Source organism: Gavia stellata, chromosome 5, assembly GCF_030936135.1.
Source record: "Gavia stellata isolate bGavSte3 chromosome 5, bGavSte3.hap2, whole genome shotgun sequence".
NCBI lineage: Eukaryota > Metazoa > Chordata > Aves > Gaviiformes > Gaviidae > Gavia > Gavia stellata.
This window is the reverse complement of record NC_082598.1, coordinates 48,928,344-48,945,660: the sequence shown is the minus strand read 5'-3', so window position 1 is coordinate 48,945,660 and position 17,317 is coordinate 48,928,344. Positions and strand designations below refer to the sequence as shown.

Below are 17,317 nucleotides of genomic sequence, written 5' to 3'. Positions count from 1 at the left end.
ACTGTGCAGCCCCGTAAACAGGTGTGTCAACATGACTGAGGGGGTATGTGCAGGGAAGGGAGATCGTCCAAGCCAGCATTGCCTCTAAAATGGGATACTTCTCAAACTGCACTTTTACTGGCATGAGCTTTCCAGCATGTGCTGTTGTATGGAAACCTTCTTAAAAGGTCAGTCTTATGGCAGCAAGAGGAATGTACGAAGAGGTTTGGAAACAGAGTGTGTTTAGAGTACAAGATTCAGAGCCTGTAACAGATATTCCTTCCCTGACGCATGTAGCATCATGCCCACTGAATATTAACTGTGGCTTCTTTTCCCTTTTTTTTCAGCTTCTCAGCAAAGATGCCTCCAAATGGGAAGGCCTTACATTTTCACCCATCAGTTCTGCATTTTGGAATGCAGTGAGTATCTTGCATTATTGTTATTCTGATTAATAACGGAGCAGGGAGGAACAACTATACTGGGCTACCTTTGGGTAAAGAGCATTAGCTGAGATCATGCCATCCTCTGAAAAAAAGAGAAATAGTAAGTAATTGCCACAGAGCTGGAACTGTGTTTCTTGCCTTGCAGTACTTCGTAAATCAAAGTCAGCATAGTTCTAGGAAGCAGGAAAAGGGAATAGAGAACCATAACACATTCTGGGTACATTTCAGGTGATTCTGCACGGATGTCAAATCCGTTCTTTGTGCTGGTTGTTCATTTCTTGAAAAATTGCCTTCCTAGTGGAGGGGGAGCTTGTTGCTTCCTTTAACTTCTGAAAAAAAAATCCATAAAGTCCTAGGCAAAACATACCGGTAGAATACTTGAGATTTTATTTTTTAGTTCTCCTCTAAGAAAACTTTAACAGTTACTCTTAAATGATAATCAGCCTTTGGTCTATCAGTAACCAAAAAGAAACACGGTCCCAAAGTGAGGTAAAGGAATGTTTCAGAGGACGCACAGAATGAATGTGTAAGATGCTGGGTGTTAGGATGTATTAGCTAAAGCAAAAGCCTTAAGACAATAGTTGCTTTAGCTGACAAAACAAGACATCGGTTATTTAAACTTCTTTATTCAAAACTTTGTGCCTCGTAAGGGTTGTTTTTTTCTTAAAACTCCCGGTGACTCAGATGAGTTTTGGCTAAGAGCACCTCCCACAGCTCAATGTTACTTATTTGTCTTTGTATGCTAAAGAGCAAAATTTGTTTGGCATGTTTCCGAAGAATAGTTACAACTAGGAAATTGTTGCATATCAACATGTTTTAGAGTGATTTGTGTTTCTTGCTTTTTTGTGCATTGCCTGTGCTTATAAATTGAAACATTTCTTTCTCTTTTTCCCCCCTTGCTTTAGATTACTGGGATTACCCAGAGCTAAAATACTGCATGCCTACAACCCTAGTAGAGATAGAGAAGTTGTAGTGAATTCAGTGTTTACAGCTACTAGACAGTTTCATGTGTCTCCTGCTCATAGCCGGGTGAGTGTTGATGTACTTTTGGAAACTATGTAATGGCCAAGTGCCAAGCCTTCGTGCTTCCTTTGGCCTAAGCTTTTCGTTCTGTGTTTTCTCTTTGTGCTTTTTTGTAGGACCTCCAACTTTTTTTCTGTTTTGCTAGAGTTTTTTTTGCTCACTTCTACTTAGACTGGTAGGGGAGAAGACATCCAAAACCTACAGTAGGAAATGTGTTTTACAGTAACAGAGAAAGAGAAGAATTTTGCAGTGTTAAAGAGGCTGTTTAAATCTCATTCTGCTCTGTACAGCATTATGCAGTAATCCACAGGCATGTGGGTGTTCTACAGCCTTGAATTTTCAGTCTTTTGAATTGTCTTGCATATTCCTCAAAAAAACCTGCAGTGAAATGTTTTATGCATTTGTATTGCAATTATGAGCATAATTGCCTTATGATCTAAGACCATTATTTTAACTCTGATTTTTTTAACTGTGTATAACGATATAACGCACGTTAAGAATGAATTGCTCTGATCTCGGTTTGATGAAGCCCAGATTTTATCCTCCACTGATGTGCAAAGGGTTTTTATTATGCTTTCATCTGATTTGTGTTTTTGCTAGGGCTGAATGGGTATTACTGTGCAGACATAAACGTCATTGTTCTTTCAGTTAGACCTATTTGGTTACTAATTGTGTTGCTCAAGTTCAGCTTTGACTCATTTGACTATGTATCACAGGGGGGATTGATTCACTTTGTAATAGATATTTGTATGTGGGGAAGCGTTTTTGTGCACGCAGAGGCTGTCGGTGCTGCGTGATCAACTTGTGCAAAAAGGAGTCTCGACTGATGAGGCCCAAGCTGGCAGAGAAACTCCAGCCATAATACAGCAAGCTGCTGCGTGGTCTCAGTTCTTCTCCGTAGTACAAGTCAAGAGTTGTGGACAGATGAAAATTTGCAGGGCTGAGGTTCTGCTTAGTGGGATCTACAGATAGCAGTGTACATGTGGAAATGTCTTTCGGGCCATGCGACTGAATGGTGGGTGTTGTGATCACTGGCACCAAGCAAGCAAGCTTCTTTGTGGTCTCTGCAGGTGATTCCAGCCATGGGAAGAATTTCTTTCAGAGTCCTCTTTGTGCCAACAGAAGAAGGCAGTATTGAAAGCTCATTATTTATAAATACCTCATCTCATGGAGTACTTTCATGTCAGGTAACTACTCTTATTTTTAGGTTGGGTTTTGGATTTACTTGTGCTTTAAAAAGTGATTTTCATACATTTTGAACTTAGAGACTTTGAAAGTTCATTGAATTCCTGATACAAATCAGGTGGACTAATGTTTACAATTCATCACTTTTACCAGATCTTGCTAGTCTCATGATCCCTCATACATGTATATGGTTAAAATTACTACTGTTAGTAGGGCTACTTGCAGTAGTAAAACTAACTGTATTTGTATATGTGTACTTACAAAATCATGGTCCTGTCACTACTAGTTGGTTTCATACAATACTGCAGCCTAGACTGCACTGTGCTGGAATGCATTTGTCATGAAAAAACCTATTTAGAAAATAATTTTAGGTGGTTTTCAGATACTTTGCAGGATTTTATGTAAACACATTGGGGATGTAGCCCAGGGTGAGAGGTTTAGGCCCTTAAAATATTAAAGATGGAGTAACGGTTGTGCATTAAAGCTGTCTGTTGTCGAATTAACTAGTGAATTCAAGCAAGTTTTAAGCTTTTTATTTTTCTAAGGGACATTATATACTCCAAATTCTTTGCTTTTATTAATTTTTAAAGAAAAATCCAACTCTGAATTCAGTGATTTAAAAACAATGCCAGCTTTAATCAACCATCCAGCTATTCCATTCCCATACTTTGATACTGTTCTGGAAGACAAAGCTCCTTAAATTGAAGCATAGATAAGTTCAATTGAAATACGTGTTTTTTGGTGCAAATGTGGCATTTATCTAGTATTTATTAGAGGTAGTGCCACATTTGGCAGGAAATTTTCATCAAGGATGAGGGAAGAGTGCATTATAGAGTGACTGACCTTTTCTTTTTGACAGCCCTCATCTCCTTGCACTCACTCCTGACCCTTTGATTTATTGCCCCGTCGGCTCAGCCAGGGCCTTTTATCAACAGGTTGTGGGGATGCAGTTGTCAGTGCCACCAAAAAATCAGTTTGTCTCCTGTTGGACTGCTGCTAAAATCAGTAATGGACTGGTTTTCAGGGACCAGCCACCTGAAAGAGAGGAAGTAGCTGCCCATGATTTCAGCTTGCATTAGGTTTGAGTTTCAAAATCGGTTGTAACTTGAGTGGTTGATGCACAGTTACAGTGCTCTTGAGAGCCCAAGAGCCTTGAAACATGTTTGATGTTTCTAATGCATTTATGCATGAGTATGGTTGGACTTGATGATCTTACAGGTCTTTTCCAACCTTAGTGATTCTGTGATTCTATGTACAGAAGATTCACCCAAATGGAGAATAGGTACCATTATAGTAAAATGTACTTTGTAAATGCCTCCATTAAAAAAAAAAAGCATATTCCCTTTGAGTTGATATTTTCTATCGGTAGTCAGAGATCTTCAGTGAACACAGAATGCATTGTATTATCCTCTTAATTAAAAACGTGATTTTTTTTCTATTAAAAAAAATAATCTTTGCATACAAGTGAAAAACCCCAAGGCATTTTTCTTAACCTCTAATGATTACCTCCTTCCTCCCCCCCGCCCTTATCTTGCATCTCATTGTCATAAATTAATCTCGGTGGAGCGGAATAGGAATGCAGTACAAACATTCAACTTGCAAATCTTACAGTGCTCTGAAAACTACAGACTTTAAAAACCAAAATGATCAAAAATTATTTTACTTAATTTTTAAGGCAAAGCCATTGCATTCAATATGCAGTTGGACTAGTAACAAAGTTTTTCCAGAAATTACTGCACTGCCAAATCGTGATATGTGTATTGTAATTGCCTTGAAGAATAGTAAGAGAGTTTAGATACTTTCTTTCTGAGATAACCTGATGCTCTGCTGGGGAGTACTTTGTTTTGTTTTTGTATTAGTGCCTGAATGAGTGAAGATGCTAAAGGGCCATTTATGTGTATAGTTACTTCCCATATTCGAACTTTATATCTAGAAATTGTCTTTTAAAATAATCTAGTATGAAAAACCAATCTGTTTCTTGGGAAGATTGTTATTATTAGCAAAATAGTTTTGTATGTTACTGGGATAACTGAAATACTGGATGTTGATATAATGAACTCTTTTTTTTTTAACACCAGGTTTTTGGAACGGGAACTCTGACGTCTTCTCCAGAAGAACCTAGAGTGCAGCTAGCAAATGCCTACTTACTGCTTCCACACATTCAAAACATCCAGGCATCACACACACTGGTACAGTACACATTTCAAATGAAGATGAAACATAATTCTTCTTAGAGAGAAAAGGTTTTAGTCCTCAGGTTTTTGGGATGCAAGGAACATTAACAAAAAGTCCGAGTACCTGTGGCTGCAGGAGAGAGGTTGCAAGATACAGGGCTCCTATGATCAGCTGATGTTCTGGTTTTATGAGACAGTCTTTGGCATTTAAACTATTCCCACTTGTTCTCGTTTATGCTCCTGTGGTGTGCTGTCCTCTCAGTTGTGCCAACAAAATCGTTTGTGAGGCCCTGCTCGGAACTAAACTGGAGAATTGATCTGTCCTAAAAAAAATAAACTTTGTACTATAAAGTTGGGGCGTGGGCTGTTTTGGTTTGTTCTGTTTTTCACTTCAGACCCGTTCCCCATGCCAGTTCACAGCAGGGCTGCGCCAACAGTTTGCCACAGTTAAAAAGCATGGCGTGCTGCGTGGATGAGAATGAGATCTAGGAGTCAGGCTGGACTATCCTCTCTTGCCCTTATCAGTGCTGAAGGTATCAGCTTTGCTTACCTCAGCTTGACTGAAGTAGGGAGCTGTAGAGAATACAGCAAGGTGGATATACGAGGCATAACTATTTCAATTGAAAGAAGCTTTAATGATTTCTGTCATTTGGTTGCAGTTGCAGGTATTTTCATGGTCTTCCAGTGAATAACTGACTGGAAAAATTGATCTTTCAAATTTCCTTTTGTATTGTACACAGATTTAGTTTTTTCAAAAACATATTTAGAGTGTCTTAGCACATAACAGAATTTAATCTTTAATCTAAATGTAAGCTGCATTGATTGCCTTCATGATGTCGTCTTCTGTTCTACCTGAGAAAAATTCTCAGCTCAGGTAGTATTTTTCAGCCTGCTATGTATATATTAGGTCAGTCTTACCTCTACCTGAGGATAATGCACAATTTCCTTCTCTTCCTTTCTTTTCCTCTGTACCAGTCTCTTTCCTGTAATCACACAGGTGTGCTTGCTTGTGGACGTACACAGACAGACTCTTGCAAAGGAACCAAAAATCTTCAGGTTTTGTAATTTGGGGTGCTAGGGGTAGAACTGAGAAGAGTTATTTGGGTGCTGTTCATGACATGTCTCTCTGCATCTTCACATCCAGCTCGATGGGTTATTGTCAGGTACTGTCTGAAGTTTGGATGCAGACTCTGCTGCTTTGCAGTTCTGTCTGAATTCCTGAGTAGAGAAGTTTTGGGGAGCATTTGACATTTTCCTTACTGTATAGTGAGGAACATTTTCCTATGCTTTATTTCTCTAGAGTACAAGCTTGAGGTCATGTTTGGCAGTGCAGCATGGTACCACCTGGCACCAGTCTTGTTGCAGGACATGAGCTGTGAGAGAGTGTTGACTCAGTTCTCCTAGTTAGGGATGTAATTTTCCTGTGCCGGGCTGTAATTGAGGAATTGCTCTTCAGTTCACTGAATGTTACTGTTTTGGACAGAAGAATCATTGGGATGGGTTCCTCAGCTGTTGAAGGTAGTAGGCAAGATTTAAATACTGAAGAGGAGCTTGTGGCTTGAGTTTTGGTTCCTTTTAGAAAGTGTTGCTCTACAGATAGCTGTCCTCTCCAGAAGTGCCTCCTTCAATTCACCCTACTAATATTCTGATCCAAATCCCATAAAAATTGGTATGATTCTGTCTCGTCCTGTTTATATTTTAGGCTCAGAAGCTGTGGAAGGAAGAGAAGTCAATGAGGTTTGAGTGAGTGACTACACATGTGCAAACTTAAGAATACATAACTATTAAACATACAGTGGAGATTTGTAGTGAAAAAGCATTTAAAACAAGGCAGTCATACTCACTTCACTGTGCACATTTGCTTTCCCCTGTTTATTTTTAATTGAAATAAAATAGCAGTGTAAGTTCAGGAGAGTATAATCCTCATGTACACATCCCTTGTCGTCTTGGGATGAATGAGTTGTAACCTTGGGCGACAATGTCTAGTTCGACACGCTAAAGATATGCTTACCTCTGAAGTTTACTGATACTGCTTGGAAACCTGTGAGAAAGCTCACTGAGTGCTGCATGGTGTGTCTATTTTTTGCCTCCTGTTTTTGTCTCCTGTTTTAAAGGTGGTTGTGTTTAAGCTGTGTAGTAATACTGACATCCTTGATAGTCAAGGCCAGAAAGATAATGTCATTTAGTCCCATCATGTGCTTGGTGAAGTGGCTGGAGGCATTGTTACCACAACCCCAAATACTTGGTTTTACTCCTTTTCATAGTTGGAAACCTACACCTGACTTCCAATCCCAATTGCTTTGTGGCTGATTTATATTTGTTCGGTAAGATATGCGTTTAGTTTATGTAACTCCTTCTGCTTCTGACACTTACAGTCAGAACCATTTGTAGGTGACATCATATCTTTCAACTTTTGCTTTGCTAAGTTGTAACGGTCTATGCTCTGTAGTATCATCTTCAGTGATAGGCTGTCCATTTCTTAACCAAATTGACAACCTTTTTCTGCAGCTTCTCTAATTTGTTAAAATTTCTTTTGAAGGTGAATGGCCAGAATTGTACATAGGGATATGGATGAAATTTTGCCTCTACAGAGTATTTATGTTGGAAGTATGATATATCCCTGGGGATTATAGATTAAAGTTTACTTCTACAGTAGTATTTCCATTGGAAATACAATATGTGACAGGTTTGTGTTTGCATTTTTTGTAGAAAATGAACTTCCATTGATCTTGTGGGTTGTTTTTATCCTTTAACAGTCAAAGGTACGCAGGCCTTTCTTTTTTTTCCTCCATCATTTCCCCAGGTTTTTTTAGCAGAAACTCTTGTGATTAATAAGAAAAGAAAAAGAAAGACAAAGTTGCCTTTTCTACTGTTGAATTTCACCCTCTTTCTGTTACTCTTTTCAAAGTTTCAGCTTTTGAAGGGTTCAGGATTGGCATGTGCTCTGGCTGTGGTCCTGGATCCTAGGATTTCTGGGCTCCTGGCTCACTTGTCGGGAGGAAAGAAGAGCTGTGTCCAACACTGTGTATTCATAGTATGTCCACGTGGCCATTCAGCAGTGGCTAGTTACCACTAAGCTGTAACAGATGGTGGAGACCATACAGGTCATCTTTGTTTATCCAGCTTCTGGGTGTAGTCTTTGCTCCAGTTGTCTGTTTTTGGCATTGTTCAATACTTGGATGGCGCTAAGAGGGCAGCTACATCACTGCCTCGTTGTGTTCAAAATGCTGTACGAACTCACTGGAAATGTCAGTGGAGGAATGAATGACCTGCAGGGCGGAACGTCTTATCATAGGAGACACAGGCATCACTTTGTTGACTTCTCAGAGGATTTCGGAGTTTATGAACCAACGACATGGGAAATACTGCAAGTACTGGCAGGAACCCAAAACTCCTTAAGCTGTTTTGTGCTGGTGGACAGAGGATCAGAGAAGCAAATGTGTGCAAGTGTGGTGCTTGGGTGTGGAGAAGGAAGGTAGGAGGACAGTAGCGTTTTCTTCGTGTGCCATCCTGATAACTGCCTGCAAAAAACTGATGAAACTCTGCTGAATCATTATTACAGGGACAGCTTATTAACACCATTCAGAGTGGAAATAGCTCTTTAGAGCCAGGGACTGTCCAGGATAAACTTTGAAGTATCGGCCTGCAGGAAGAAGGGGAGGCTTGTTCAATGTTTGTTTTATTTTAATTATACTGTAGCCAAACTCCAGGAAGTGGTTTGAACTCTGCAGTCCTGATAATGATGCAAGAATATCTCTGTGAAAATCTTGTATAGAGTCGTGTCTGATTGACAGGGCAGCTAAGGCAGAATAAGGAATTCTTCCCCTAAAAGTGACCTTGGGTCTGTGATTGTTTAGTGGCTGTTGAGCTGGCCTGTGCCAGCCGTCCTGTTGATGCTCTGTCTCTCTTTTTATGGATGAATTATTTCCTAAGTAATTGCCTACTATACTGTCCCCCAGCGAGAATCCTAGAGCTTCGCCAGGAGAGCGGGGCTCCTTGCAGATGAGATGATTCAGGTTTTTTAGTTTTGGTGGGTTTTTTGGTTTTTTTTGAAAGAAGCCTTTGTGTCTTTAAAATTTAAATGTAAGAACTTACCAAACTAGTAAGAATTTCATTCGTGTGGCTTCTATCAGACTTCTCTATTCAGTTCACATAGGATGTGTGGGTGCTGAGTGTGTGTGTACGTGCAAGTATGTATGCATGCGTACCTAATACGAAACAGAGGCACCAGGTAATGAACTGACCAGGCAGTGGTTGTACTGCTTTGCAGCACTCTTTGTAACTTTTCCGCTTGTGCCATGCCTCTCCTTTTCAGTTTGCCTCTAGTGCAAACATACGCTGCATAACTCAGCTCTCTGCTCTGATTCATAGGCAGTGATATTTACAGCGTAAATGGAGCGCTTGCACCGCTGGGATATGTGGACGAGGTCCTGGGTTTGTCTTCTTGGAAACTCTGCTTCTGACAGTGTTTTCTTCTCAGATGCTCTATTTTTTCTTTATGGTTAACACAGCTGTCCTACCAGTGTTGTAAGATAGTAGGCATGACAGTTACGCATCTATTGTCTGCCTTAGATAACTGAAAACCCTTTTCCTTTACTGAAGATAGCTTTACAAAGAGAAATAAAAAATTCCGTGAAAACAGATCAACATCAAATACAGCCCAATAAAATTTTGCCCCTCTGCGCTTGTTACATTAGCAGCTTCAATTTTAAGGTGACGGAAGTTTCCCATGTAGACCTGTGCCAGGTCAAGAACTTCAAAAAAACCCTTGGAAAATATGATTTAGCAGATTTTTTTTTTTTAATAGGGGTGCAGGATCTTAAACTACTTTAAAATACAATGACATTGAATAAGGGCTAACAACTCCTTACTTAGGACTGTGAAAGCGGTAGTGTTCTCTCAAGAACCACTGAGAAGGGAAGTCTAACCATCAAGTTTTACCTGACCAGAAAAGTGACCCCCAAAGTTGCTCTGTATAATCTTACTGCCTTGTTAAAACTCCACTAGCAGTCATGGCCATGAGAGGTTAGTAAGTGGTGCGTGTTTTGGAAGCAAATGGGGTTTTTTTCTGCTCTCAAAATTTGATGAGAACAAAAGGGTTTGTAAAAAAGAAAGGAGGTGGCAGGGGTTTGCATCCCCCAGAGAGCTGGGCTGGGGACAGGGTTTGGGTTGCCGCTAACCACCTTTGCAGAGCTTACATCGCCCTCTTGTGTGAAGCCCCAGTCATTTTGTATGAAATCCAGTTGAATCAGGAATGCAGAATGTACGTTGGCATCCTTTTGGCTGTACTTTTATAAAACTGGACCCCATGAAACGCCACGCGTGTGGTAAATCTACTCTCTGCTCATATGCACCCTGCCCCCTTCTGCCAGTCCCAGGGAGATAGGAGATAGGGTGTTGGATACTTAAGAACATTTCTTCACAGTTGCACTTTTCAGTATCAAATTATTGACATTCTTTAAAGTCAATTGCATCGAAACCTTCAGAAACTTGAACCTGCAGATACCCCACTTTACGTAGTTCAGTACCGCAAGAGAAACTGTGGGGGTGTTACACATCAGTCTCAAAATCACCTGGTAATTTTGCTGTAATTAAGGCACTGTTAAAGTGACAGGTCTGTCATTCTGAATTTTTTTTTTAATTTAGAATCGTGATATACTAGCTGAACAGTTTGTGCAAGTAATTTGGCAGTCCAGATTTCCAGATAGCTTTCATGAACTATGCTTGGCTTTGTCGGCGCTGTAGCCCTGTTAGATTTATGAGTGCTTTAAAAGCTGGCACAATCAATCTCCTCTTCTCTTCTCTTCTCTTCTCTTCTCTTCTCTTCTCTTCTCTTCTCTTCTCTTCTCTTCTCTTCTCTTCTCTTCTCTTCTCTTCTCTTCTCTTCTCTTCTCTTCTCTTCTCTTCTCTTCATCAATAAAAAAGCAAAACAAGTATTTTCTGTCTTGTCCATTTTGGCGTGAAGCCAAACGTATCAGACCATGTCCAAGAAGCATTATGTTCTTGGCCTACAGCTGTATTTCAGTATCCAATCAGCGAAGAAAATATACAGAAAACAAGGAAAGACGCTTTTACTATACAAAAAAGGCTCTGTTGAACGCAGTTTATTGACATATGAAGGTTTATAAGGGTTGCTTGTGTTGATGGTGTATAAATATTTAATAATAATGTATAATAATAGTTTGATAAGTAAGTAGATATTGATGGAGCTCCTGAGGATCAGAGATTGATTGCTGGCCTACTGTACAGAGTAATTGTATTTATTTTAAAAAAACTCCTTACGTTGCTGTGTCATGCATATGTGGAAACAGTCCTATTATCTTTATAAATTGTGGTGTGTGAATTGGATTTATATGATAACATCTTTTGGAGCAATGTGCTTGATGTTTTCTTCACTTTTCTTTCTTACAGGCAGAAACTATGAATGCCAGTCTCTTACGTGTTCACCTTGAATGCAGTTTACCTAACGACACATATCAGCAAGTTAAGGTATGTTTTATTATCATTTTCTATCTATTTAAGTCTTCTTATTGTAATCCAAGTTTAGAGGGGCACTTTCCAGAGCCCTAGAAGTTTTAGCAGCAATGCAGTTTCCAGTGTCTCAGTTTAAAGGGGAATTGTGCTTTTAGCTATGCTTTTATAAAACTGTACCCTGTGGTATAAGTTAAATGTCACACACATTGCACTATAACTTTTAGGAGATGGGAAGATGGAAAAAGACACCCAACCCCTGCCCCCCCCCCCCCCCCAAAAAAAAAAAAACCAAACCCAAAATCAACTCAACAGGCTAAGTGTTTTAATGTGTAGGTGTTGTATTACTTACATGAAGTATAAAAGTGATTAGATTCTTCTGGTTCATACTGACAAGAGATCAGTAAGCTGAGAGGCTGAAGTCTGGGCTGTCTGGCTGTGTGCTCAGGAGGCTTTGAAGGTGGCCTTGGTGTTGGGCAGAGCTGAGGAGGGGCGAGCTTGTCAGCAGAAAAGCCCCCTCCAAAAGATCTGAGCGTTCAGGACAGTAGGTCTCCTCCTTCTCCTGCGCAGTGTCATCCAAATCTCCTCTTCCCCTCTCTCCTCAAATGTCCTTACACAGTAAATGGGTGTTGGTTCACAGCGATGATGGTACTCGATGGAGTATTTTGTTGGATCAGATATATAGGCCAGCACTGTGGGCTGCAGCACCTTTCTTTCATCAAGTGTGATGAGGCCCAGACTCCATAGCTGTTTTTCTGTACGTTACACATCACAGTGATCCTGTGCTGCTTTACTCCCATGTTTGATTCTTGCATTGCGTTGGTGAGTAAGGCTATAGGCTTGAGATGCACCTGAACGTTTCAGATTGCACGTAGTGCAGCTGCCCGCTCGCTCTTCGGCATGAGCTTCTCAAGGGCGCATCATCCCTGTGCTCCAGTCTCCACAGCAGCCTCCTCTCCTGCTCCTAGCAGCCACTTCAAGTGCTGAGGGTTTCTTTGATGCTGTGGGAGTGGTGAACTGGCATCCCATTCCCAGAGATGCTTCCCCACTCCCGCTGTACCTCCTTGCGGCACTTCAGATTAGCTGAAGGTGTTTTACTGCTGCTTCGGGAGAGCACTTCACGTGCCGGGGTGGAGGTTTTCTCCTCCTCCTGAGCAAATTAGCCGTCTTGGTAGGGCATTGGAGCCTGAGTTTAACGACCTTCATGGTCTGATGCAGGACAAATTTATGTTACTCACTGTTGGTTGTCTACTTGTGTTTTGCTTTGTTGGCTTTACTTTTTTGTAAAATGGTGTCTGTGTCTTTGTAGTTGCTAAGACTCAGCTGTCTTAACAGCAGCCACTACTTAGGGAAGGAAATAAGATCCTATTTGTATTTATCTGAAGTATTCTAGCCAGACAACAGTGTTTTCTATTAAGAATTGTACATGTATGTTTGTTTTTTTAAAATTACTTCAGTGAGAAATGGAGACAAAAAACACAGGATTTGGAAAAATTAACTATAAACAGACCAGTGAACATGAACTGTCTTCCTACCATTAAGACACATGCATCAGTCTGTTTATGGCACATTTTATTGAAGGCAGAGGATTTAACAAAGGAAACTGTTTTGCAGTCCCTGAGGTGAGACTGACTAAGACAGTTTATAAATTTGCATTCTTTCAAGGTTCAGTGTCCTTTTAGTTGTTTTTCGTCTTTGTTTTTGCTGTGCTATCTGTACCTGCACTGTCTGCGGTTTCTGCTGAATTTTAGCAGAGGTCCTAATTACTCCTGTTTAGCCAGCACTTTGGTGCTGGAAACCTTGTCTGTTAGATAATACCTTTGATTAACTTCTCAAGATACGTTACTATAATGAATTTTTTCTGTTCCCTCCCCCACCACACACACCATATCCCCTTGTCTCACTCCAGAGTTGCTGTTTTATGTCCGATGACCCAATGCTGCTAGAAATGAGCTTAACGGTAAGAATGGAAAATGCCCAACAAGATTTTGTGGAGCACAGACAATACTTACTGGAGAATCTTTTTGTAGTTTATGTAGCAATGGAAAAAACGAAGACCTCGGGTAAGTCCTAAATATGACCGTTAATTGTAATAGAACTTGACTTTATACATAAATTGTAATTTGATGTGCTAAATTGAATCAAATTCAGTGACAGCTAAATTTTGCGAGTAAGGGAAAACAAATCAGTTTAGATGAACACAGCTTGTGAGCCACTTTGTTTAGGGCAGAGTGACTGTAAGCGCAGTTCTCTGTATAAAGGTAAAGATTGTAAAGTTGTAAATTACATCTGTTTCATTCTTGCATCTGCTTAAATATTATGGAAAGATGTTATGGTCCTTTGATTTCTACAACTGCATTTCTGGTTTCCCATTAATTAAATTAACCATAATAGGACTATGAAGGCAGAATGGTTTGTACAGTACTGGGGATAGTGGCTGTTGTGGAAGGTAGGATAATGAGGTAATACGGATGTGTGCATCATTAGTTCTTGTAAGCTAGAATTCCACAGGCAAAACAATCAACTCCTTGCAGTTTCTTTATGCTACATTTATTGGGTGAACAAATCCTTTAAACCCAGAGGATTTTAAATTATTTATAGAGCTTTGCAGTCTGTTTGAATAGCTTTTTTTAGACAGTTCTGCCAGTTTTACTTTGATTGAAGAAGAAGAAACAACTGCTTAAGAATCCAGATCAAAATAATATTTTTTAACACACTAGTAAAAAAAGAACATGATCTTTTTTGAGAAGTTCTGTTCAAGATCTAGTCACAAAATAATATATGCTGTTCCCCCCGTGCCTGTTCTGTGATGTGATGCTTACACAGAGCTGAAACTGCAATACCCACTGTAAACCAAAATTTCCTGCCGGTGAGACGCCAGTGCTTTGTTATGTTGAGTTGTGGACGTACATTTATTCTGATGCTGGTAGAGAATTGTTCGCATCTGTCATGTCAAGGGTGCTTGCTGTTAACACTTTTGATGGTTAAAGTACTAGAATTATGCTTTTAAGGCTGTTTTCTACTAAATATAATGCAATTATAAGTCCTCACTGTGTTAGAGGTTGGTCATATAAGCCCTTTGGATTTGCTGTTGGTGGGAAGTTCCATGTCTTGCTCCATCAGCACCGGCGATGGCTTTACCATATCAAACAGCAATGTTTGCTTGCCTTCCATTTGTATAATTAAATGAGAGACGTGGTCTTGAGGGAAAGACCTAACAGAAGGGAATACAGTGCTGTGTTAGTGTACGGCACATGTGTTGGCACCTAGAGGGGGACAGCAAGTAGGCAAGGTCTGCACAGGGGAACTTGCCAGTTGGAAAGGTTGAAGAGGAGTATGTGTGGGTATGTGGAGCATCTGCTCACTCAGAATCAACATCTTGAACCCTGTTTTGGAAGCTGGCACATGTAGTCTTGCTTTCAAGCAGCTGAGCAAAGCACACTCATTATTAGAAATTATGCCTGATGAATTGGGAGAATGTCCTTTTATGTCAGCCTGCATCTACTGATGTAATTCAAGTATAAGCAAGGGCAAGAACTCAAGTCATCTTCCTTCATGGAAGTGTGATAACCACCCTGGTATAATAGTCATCTCTTGTTCCGTCCTGCTGCTCTTTTGGTCTTCATAGTGTCCTGTGGATGGGAACGTAGCTTTTCCAGTGATGAAGGGTGCTTACCCAATATAGTTGTACCACCTTATTGGCAGGTGAAAGCTGAGTTATACCCATCTCCTGTTGCTCTAGTCAATAGATTACTACCCTACCAGGTGAGAGGACCGTTCCTGTTTTAAGCCCAAAAGGTGTTAAGTACCAAATCCAGCTTTGCATTGTCTCCTGAGAATGCTTGCTGTTCAAAGCAGGTGAGCCAGGATCTTGTGTAGCTGTGTGCATATACAGAACAGTTTTTACTGGGCTCGCCCATGCTATTGATAAGTTGGCCCTTAGACTTAGAAAGCTACGGCAGCGTCAGCCATCCTTCTTTCCTTTGGCTGTGCCTCCTGTCTCCCTGCCTTTAGGAAAGGGGGAGTTGTACTCAGTCTTGGAATTTAGGAGATAATGAAGGTTCACTGTTGATGCTTGCCATCATGTTTGTGGCCAAAAATCTTGTTGAGTGGATTTTTACTCCTTTATGAAAAATGATTGCCAGCTCAAAATGTGAATAGTTCCTCCTTTTTACAAGGGTAGCTGTCACACAAAGATTTTTAAATTTACATCGCTATTGCCTCTCATGTGAGTACCTGAGAAAGCAAGAGTGCTTCCATCCTTGGTGAACTTACCTCAGTGTTCATTCTTTTGGACAGGTGATTTCTCAGTAGATGTGTACGTCATGCATTCTGGGAACAGCCTTGTGCATATACAGGTAATCCTGGGCTTCAGGAATTTGTATTTTAGGGTGTTGAATTTGATTGGGGAATTAATTAGCCTACTGGCTTACTCTCTAATAGCAGATTGATTTTGCTGGTGGCAAATGTGATGCTTCTATATTTTTTAAAATGTGCCCGAACGTCTAATAGATCTTTTAGATGATGAGTTGTAGTTCAGTGATGGATTTTTTTAAGGATGTAAGAGCTGTTAACTTGAATAAAAATCCATGGTTTGATTTAGAAGATGTGAGAAAATGGCAGATACTGGCTTGCAAATCTGACAAGAAGATACACTAATACAGGAGCTACAAAATAATGGTAGTACTGCTGCAAGGATCATTGTGTTTTGTCTTCATGCAGGAAATACGGCAGTTATCACAAAAAGACACATCACCTGTGGAGTTTGAGCCAGTACTGCTATCTTCATCATCTGCTAACTTTACAAAAGTTGCTTCTATACCTTGTAAAGGTACAGGATACGTATACTTATAGATAATATGATTAAACAGGATTTGATTATGAAAGGGTAGCTTTTTTCAGCAGATAGACACCCTGAAAGATCTCAAAATCAACTTCTCTGGACTTTTTTGAGAAGGAAGATGAATTCTTTCTGCTATTTTTTTCCCACCATTTTTGTGTGTGAATATATATACACACACACACACACATATGTATATCTATGCTTCCTTTTATGCTGATCGAAGGCTCCAAGCTATACGTAATTCAAAAAGGGGAAGAAAACATGTGCTAAAATGTTAGCTGATTTTACAATAAGCATAATTATTGAATATGCTTTTTCAACATCCTTTTATAATTTGTGGTTATTTTTCTGTTTCCAATATATTTTCTAAAAGGCTATTGTGCTTGGGTGGTCATTTTCTATGACATTTCTTGGCAGGATCATTGAAGAGGCTTGCCTGAGACCAAGTGTGTTTGTGGAAGAGCAAAGATTAACATTTAAGCATTCCTGACTCTAGTCTGTTTCCTATTCTGACCACTAGACTGCAGTGCATAGACTTTAAACATTTATGAAAGAGGCTGCTTTCGTAATGACATTGGGACTTGTTTTTCCTAGCAAAAAAAGGCAAATAAGAAGAAAGAAGGGACTATATGTTAAGTGATGCTTTTTTTCAGAACAGTTTTTCATTTCTTAAAAGGAGGCCGTGTGCATTGATTAAGTAAGAATGCTGTGCCAGCGACACATGGTTAAAATCGGTCAGGTTGCTCTTTGCAGCCTTGCTGTGTGTGTGTTTTTTGAAAGTGTATAGCATTCATAAATTCTTCTTAAAGCAAGGTTTGGAACCTCTGAAAATTAGGACATAAGCAATTAGATGCTTTGCTTACCTGTGTGAGAATTGGACCAGCAAATGTTCCCCTTTGTAGTATTCTTCCAAGTCCTCACATGAAAATAATTGCAAATCTGCTTTCATTCTGGCTGATGTTGTATTCTCCTGTATCTGTTCTTTGCCCAGCTGCATCCTGTGACAGTGAAAGTCCTTACGCTGACAAGAAGAAGCATAATTTGTTGGAAGGCACTACAACACTAAAAGCCTGTCTGTCTTGTCCTGTGATGGAAGGGTAGGTTGACAGTGGATTTTTGTTTGTTTGTTAATGTTCACTGATATTATAAGAAGAATATTATACCCTACTTTAAGAGATGAGGTTAGCTTGCTTTGTCAC

At 39.9% G+C, this 17,317-nt stretch overlaps 1 protein-coding gene across 1 annotated transcript in view; it reads left to right on the top strand.

Moving 5' to 3' along the window:
* TMEM131L (transmembrane 131 like) overlaps window positions 1–17,317 on the top strand; it is an 81,975-nt gene that overhangs the window by 34,223 nt on the left and 30,435 nt on the right. The window contains exons 4-12 of the mRNA XM_059818212.1: window positions 327–398; window positions 1,328–1,451; window positions 2,516–2,632; window positions 4,709–4,819; window positions 11,216–11,293; window positions 13,185–13,338; window positions 15,575–15,633; window positions 15,998–16,106; window positions 17,110–17,215. Of these exons, the coding sequence (XP_059674195.1) occupies window positions 327–398; window positions 1,328–1,451; window positions 2,516–2,632; window positions 4,709–4,819; window positions 11,216–11,293; window positions 13,185–13,338; window positions 15,575–15,633; window positions 15,998–16,106; window positions 17,110–17,215 (930 nt within the window). The remainder of the gene's footprint in view (window positions 1–326; window positions 399–1,327; window positions 1,452–2,515; window positions 2,633–4,708; window positions 4,820–11,215; window positions 11,294–13,184; window positions 13,339–15,574; window positions 15,634–15,997; window positions 16,107–17,109; window positions 17,216–17,317) is intronic.